The sequence below is a fragment of the Lepidochelys olivacea genome (genome assembly GCF_965140295.1).
Source record: "Lepidochelys olivacea isolate rLepOli2 genome assembly, chromosome: 1".
Taxonomy (NCBI): Eukaryota; Metazoa; Chordata; order Testudines; family Cheloniidae; genus Lepidochelys; species Lepidochelys olivacea.
In genome coordinates this window covers 258,874,575-258,881,295 of record NC_140411.1, presented here as the reverse complement: position 1 = coordinate 258,881,295, position 6,721 = coordinate 258,874,575, and the positions used below count along the sequence as shown (strand labels likewise).

Here is a 6,721-nt window from a genome sequence, read left to right as displayed (position 1 = left end):
GAATATGTAAATGTCTCTCTCTGACACCATCTCTGATCCCTTAATCCGGCTGCCCTGGTAATTCTGCAGCCCCAGATCAGCTCAGATCTCTCCACAGACATAAGCCTCCTCCTTCAAGGGTTTGCGTTTCTTCTCCGCTCCCCCCCCCCCCAGCCACCTCTTCTTTCTTTCTGCCCTTCGGGTCTCTGCACTGGAAATTGGTTGGGCTTTAGCAGCAAAGGGTTTAGCAATATCTTTAGTGAGTGTCCCTGGAAAAAAAAAGAAGAGTGAAGACAGAATCCTTAATCTTAAATAACTAAGATGCATTTTTTTTCTCTTATTTCTTATAGCTCCCCCTTCCCGTGCCCCAGTTGGAGAATGGGAATGTCTCCTTAGCCCCCAGCAGAGGGCACTGAGCCAAGGCTGGGGATGCACTGAGAGCATAGTGGGAGAGGGGGTCAGTGGGCGAATGGGGATGTGTCAGCAGGTGGTGCTGACGGAGAAGGGCAGATCGGGCCAGAGAAGGGAGACTGCAAATGACTCCTTGGCACCAGCAGGGGATCTCTCACAAGAGAGGGGTGTGTTGGCAGCCCCTGGGAAGAGGTGACTCCAGGATGGAGCAGGGAGGATGTTGGCTTGGCGACAGTAGGGGGTGCTATTTTCCAGGTTAGGATGACTCTCCGAGCCTGAGAGTGGGGGGGACAGCAATGTTTCCCTGCCACCAGCAGGGGGTGCTCTCCCACGGTGGGGTAAAGCGGCTGATGATCCTTTCCCTTCATCCTAATGAAGCTGGCTAGATTCTTTAACCAGCCTGGGCAGGAAATAGTTTGGTCTCCCTCCCTGGCAGTAGGCACCACGAGAGCACAAATAAATAAAATTAATAATACAGCACATGCTGCCCACACCACACTGGGGTGCAGCTCTGTATACCTGTCCTATGCCAAGTAAAGCAGCCAACCGTTGCTGGAGGGCTCTGACTGACAGCCCCCATCCGCCCTGTGCCAACACAGCCCTCTGCTCCAGCATGGGTGTCCGGCGCTCACAACCCCCTCTCCCCCGGTTCCAGACTTCCCTCTCTGAGCCCTGCTTGCAAAGGCCGTGTTGTCCCCAACCCTCGCCTGCACTGAGACGAGGGAATTATTTTCGGAACGAGAGCGGTTATGCAACCAATGAATTATTTATCATTTTGCATCAAGGAAAAAAACCCCATTTAGTTGGGATTCTTATTTATTTATCGTCAGTACGCGCGCACGTTTGTGTACTGCGCGATTTCCGTTCTCTACACCAGCTGAAACTCCTTGGGGTTGGGTTGGCTTGGGTTGTGTTTCTTTATGCTCTGGAGTTTTAAGCCGATCATAACACAGCCGTGTCCCTCCCTCTGTTCCATCCCACCTTTCCTCCCCCCCCCCCACCGCAACCAGGCTGTGATTCCATTACATAATGAAACCCAAGTACCCTTCTAGCTATCACCGATACAAGATTATGTTGCAAGGGATCCCTTTGCCAAGGCTTATCAGTGTAGCAGGCAATACCACCTCCCCCCCCCACAACGCTCTCTTTTCTGCTCCTCCCTGTCCCCAAGAAACTAACAACCCTAGCTGTCTTTTTCTGTATTTCAAAGCCCCCTTGACTGATGCCTCCACTTGTCTCTCATGTGTTTCCTTTCCAGATTCCGGTGACAGATGGATCGCTCGCTCGCTAGCTCTCTAGCTCTCTATATTTTTGTTTTCAAGATGTTTGATCTGAAGTTCTGAAGCATCTCGGAGGGGACCCAGGAGAGGGGGAGGAGGAGCAACCCAGGGAGCCCAGCGACAGAAGAGGCAGCTCCTCCGAGACACCTGGGGGTCGTGGGGGAAGGCGGAGAGGGTGTGGGGAGGTGTCGTTCCTGAGCCTCCAGGAAGATTAGTTGTTTAATTTTTGTTTTGTTTTAAAGAGAAGCACAGATTTCCGCTCGCCCCCCCCTTTCCCCCCGATTGGGAGCGGCAGGAAGGAGTGGATTTTGCCCCCTGCTGCTCTACACCCCGGGGTTGGCGCGGAGAGAAAGAAAAATGTTGGTGACAGCACCGGATAGAACTGAGGTGCCTGTGCCCTCCTATCGCTAACCACCAAGGGAGCGTCGCCTCTCGTCCCCTCCCTTTGCTCTTCGGAGGCTCGTTTTCCTTTTTGCCAGCAGGGGGAGGGGGGGGTGCCGCATCCGAACATGCTGCTTCTGGGCTTGTGGGCAGCTGCCCTGCTCTGCGTGTTCTCCCCTGGCATGGTGCGTGGCGACTGCTGGCTGATCGAGGGGGACAAGGGTTACGTGTGGCTGGCCATCTGCAGCCAGAACCAGCCTCCCTACGAGACCATCCCCCAGCATATCAACAGCACGGTGCACGACCTGCGCCTGAATGAGAACAAGCTCAAGGTGGTGCTATACTCCTCCCTCAACCGCTTCAGCAACCTCACCGACCTGAACCTGACTAAGAATGAGATCTCCTACATTGAGGACGGGGCTTTCATGGGCCAGGCCAACCTGCAGGTCCTGCAGCTGGGCTACAACAAGCTCACCAACCTGACGGAGGGCATGCTGCGCGGCATGGCCCGGCTGCAGTTCCTCTTCGTGCAGCACAACCTGATCGAGGTGGTCACACCCACCGCCTTCTCTGAGTGCCCCAGCCTGATCAGCATCGACCTGTCCTCCAACCGGCTGAGCAGGCTGGAGGGGAACACCTTCACCAGCCTGAGCAACCTGATGGTGTGTGAGCTAGCTGGCAACCCCTTCAACTGTGACTGTAGCCTCTACAGCTTCCTCACCTGGCTGGTGGTCTTCAATAACGTCACCAAGAACTATGACCGGCTGCAGTGTGAGACCCCCCGAGAGTTCGCCGGCTACCCGCTCCTGATGCCTCGACCCCACCACAACCGCAACGCCATCACCATCTTCCAGTCCATGTGCCGGGGAGGCACCATCCCATCCCTCTCAAGGATCAACCCCACCCCCTACACTCCTGACTCCCAGAGAGACCTGGATGAGAACTCGGGGTTCAACCCCGGGGACTTCCTCTCCGTCGAGCCCCCAGCCTCCTCCACCACCGACTCCTCATTCAACCCCAGCATCAAGCTGCACCACGTAACCATCACCTCAGCCACCTTGGTGGTGACGATCCCCTCGCCCTTCAGCAAGATGTACGTGCTGGTCCAGTACAACAACAGCTACGTTTCTGATGTCACGACCCTGAAGAACAAGAAGGAGTTTGTCACCCTTAGCAAGCTGAAGGCCCACACGGACTATACCTTCTGTGTGGCCTCCATCCGCAACTCCAAGCGCTACAATCACACCTGCCTGTCCTTCGCCACCAGGAGCAAGGGGAGGGAGGACCCAGTGCCCAATACCTCCACCACCACTCATTACATCATGACCATCCTGGGCTGCCTCTTTGGGATGGTCATCGTCCTGGGAGTGGTGTACTACTGCCTGAGGAAGCGAAGGATGCAGGAAGAGAAGCAGAAGTCCCTCAACGTCAAGAAGACCATCCTGGAGATGCGCTATGGCTCGGATATAGACACCAGCTCCATCGTCCACACTTCGCAGAAGCTGGGCGAGCCGCCCGTCATCCCTGTCTCGCGGATGTCCTCCATCCCTTCCATGATGGGGGATAAGCTGCCCCCGTCCAAGTCAATGGAGGCTGGGATGGAGACCCCCAAAGTTACCACCAAGGGCAACTACATTGAGGTGCGGACTGGCGGCGGGGATGCGCTGGAGAGAGCCCAGCGGGACGATGATCTGCGTGAGCTCGACAACGGCCAGGGCTCGGCAGCTGAGATCTCCACCATCGCCAAGGAGGTGGACAAGGTCAACCAGATCATCAACAACTGCATCGACGCCCTCAAGTTGGACACGGCCTCCTTCCTGGGAGGAGGGAGTGGTGTCGACTCGGACATGGCATTTGAGTGCCAGTCCATCCCTGCCAGCTCCTCGGGTGGGCTGGAGCGGCCCGGCTTCCTGTCGCCACCCTACAAGGAGAGCTCCCACCACCCCCTGCAGCGCCAGCTGAGCGCGGATGCGGCTGTGGCCAGGAAGACCTGCAGCGTCTCATCCAGTGGCTCCATCAAGAGTGCCAAGGTCTTCAGCCTTGATGTGCCCGACCACCCACCAATGAGCAAGTCAGATTCCAAGTACATTGAGAAAGGCAGCCCACTCAACAGCCCCCTGGATCGTCTTCCCCTGGTATCCCCAGGTGCCATCCACCACCTGGAGGTCAAACCTTCCTACCATTGCAGCGAGCACCGACATTCCTTCCCGGCCCTCTACTACGAGGAGAGTGCCGACACCCTGAGCCAGCGGGTGTCGTTCCTTAAGCCTCTCTCCCGCTCCAAGCGGGACTCCACGTACTCCCAGCTCTCCCCCAGACACTACTTCTCGGGCTACTCTTCCAGCCCCGAGTACTCGTCCGAGAGCACCCACAAGATCTGGGAGCGCTTCCGGCCTTACAAGAAGCACCACCGGGAGGAGGTTTACATGGCGGCTGGCCACGCCCTGCGGAAGAAAGTCCAGTTCGCCAAGGATGAGGATCTGCACGACATCCTGGATTACTGGAAAGGAGTCTCCGCTCAGCAGAAGTTGTGACTCTCTGTTTAAAAGGAAAGAAAAAAAACCCAACAACCACCAACAGAAGAACCACTTGACTGTGAACAAAAACCGAACAGGCCCCTCCCGCCATGACAAAAACGAACCGAGAACCGTTTCTTACAAAGTTTACAAAAAAAAAAAAAAGGCAAACAAAAAACAAAGTCCCGCAATGAATTGTCTCTCCTGTGTTATGGGGACCACTGTTCCTCCTGCAGCTGGTTGGGAGGAGCCGCCTGCTTTGACACTGTGGTAATGATGCTGACGGGCTAGCGGGAGGGAAGGACGAAGAGGGGGTTAGGCATGGGCAGGGGGCAGAGAAGGATGCTAACCAGCCCTAGACTAAACCACTAACCATTGCTTTTATGTTCCTGTTGTTATTTTGTTCCAGATGGTGGGGGGGTTTTAAGGATGGGAGTGGGGCTCCTGCTTGCTCCCTTGGGGGAAGCCCCCACCAAGAGAAAATGGGGGATGTCACAAAACAAAGAGCCCCTCCTTGGCATTTTAAGGGTTTGGGGGTCTTCAAGGCTTCCTTCCACCCCCCCAAGACTTGTGGGGTTTGTACAGACTCTAGCATGTAACTGGAGGCTCTCTCTCTTTTTCCTCCACCTCGGACTCCATTAGGGTTCCCTGAGCTTGGGTTTGGGTCTCCTGGCTTGTGGCCACATCAGCCTCCCTTGTTCACTGAGGAAGGGAGGTAGGGCACACAGCACAGGGCTCTACCCGCCACCGGTGCATTTCAGAAGAGAGGTCACCGACTTTCTTAGACCCCGGGGAACCCCCCACCCCCACCCCCAGCCGAACAGTCCAGTTGTCTTCCAGGAAATGCTGGGGAGCATGTTCTCTGGCATGGCAAAGTGGGGTTTGCTAATGGCAGGGCGATGGGGGAGTGGGGAAGAAGACGGGAATTCTCAACTGCACTGAGATCTGAAGGGTTCCCCCTCTCACCCCCACCCCTGCCCTGCACCAGAGCTGGGGAGGGGCACGTGTCTGCCACCTCCTTCGTTTGTGCTGCAGGTTCTGCACCCCCCCTTGTGCTTCGTGGGGGAAGAGGGGGGGATCAGACCCTTGAGGAGGGCCTAGGGGAGGAATAACAGTCACAGGATGCTCCTATGCCTCCTCCCACCCAGCTAGACCAGAGCAGGGCCCCCTTCTCCCTGGGTGGGAGGGGGTAGAATGAGTGGATGGGACCGGGGACAGCTCTCTATTGCCCATTACACTGGATGTGTAAAAAGATGAGTCTGGAGAGGACAGTGTGGGGGACCTGGATTCCACACGAATAGGGCACATGCACCTCCCACAGATAGGCGAGAGCTTGGAGAAGAGGGGGTAAAATATGGGAGGGAGGGAGAGAGAGAGTGTGGGGAATGGCCAGGGGAAAGAGGTTACAGCCCAGGAGATTGGTTCTGAGGCAAGGGGAAGGGGGGAGCAGCCTTGGGGGATGATTTCTTGGGCCCTCCCTTTGTGGGCTCTGTCATGGAGGTGGTGTTGGGATGGGAGAGTTATCTGCTCCTGGGCTGAGCTCTTTCCCTGCCCTCTGCAAAACTCCCAACAGGCCTCCTCCTCCTCCTCCGTATTGGGCTGGTCCTCTGTGCCACTTGCCACGGTGCCCACCCATCAGAGGGAATCCCCAACGTGCCTGCAAACCCCACATGCCCAGCCTGCTCCCCTCCCCACACTGCTCCCTGCGACTTGGGCCCTAGCTCCCCGCCAACTGGGGAGAGGTAGGGAAGGGGGCTATAGCCCACTGCCCTCCCTTCCCCCTGTCTGAAGAAACCAAAAGCACAATCTTTGGCACCCACCAAATCCCCGGCCGTGTCCTTTATTGGGGAGCCTGCTTGCAGGGTGGGGGTTGTTTCAAGTCAGCTGGCCACCCCTCTCCCCAACCTTTGACAATCTTTCCCCTTTCTCAGGTGGGAGCAAAGCAGAGGCCGAGGTCTCCCCTCCCTCCAGTCCAACACTGAGCTTGTCTCTCCAGGGGGAGGCTGCATTGTGGCTGGCTCCAGCCTCTGCCCCAGGCCATGCACAGAGCCTGGGAGGGGGGCATTCCCTCTGAGGAGCTGCTCAGAGCCCAGGGGATGGTCAGAGGCTCTGGCCGCGTTGCAGGGTTGGGGGGCAGGGGAGACAAGGATATAG

The 6,721-nt window shown here is 56.9% G+C and overlaps 1 protein-coding gene across 1 annotated transcript; it reads left to right on the top strand.

The window, feature by feature from the left end:
- The first annotated feature begins 1,852 nt into the window (after window positions 1-1,852).
- ELFN2 (extracellular leucine rich repeat and fibronectin type III domain containing 2) lies at window positions 1,853-4,945 on the top strand. The gene has a single exon (XM_084617434.1). It carries the CDS (start codon window positions 2,180-2,182, stop codon window positions 4,583-4,585), a length of 2,406 nt encoding a protein of 801 aa, XP_084473560.1. The 5' UTR covers window positions 1,853-2,179; the 3' UTR covers window positions 4,586-4,945.
- The last annotated feature ends 1,776 nt before the right edge of the window (window positions 4,946-6,721 follow it).

Coding starts and splice junctions, on each gene's coding strand:
- ELFN2 (XM_084617434.1), top strand. CDS start 2,180: ATGCTGCTTCTGGGCTTGTGGGCAGCTGCCCTGCTCTGCGTGTTCTCC.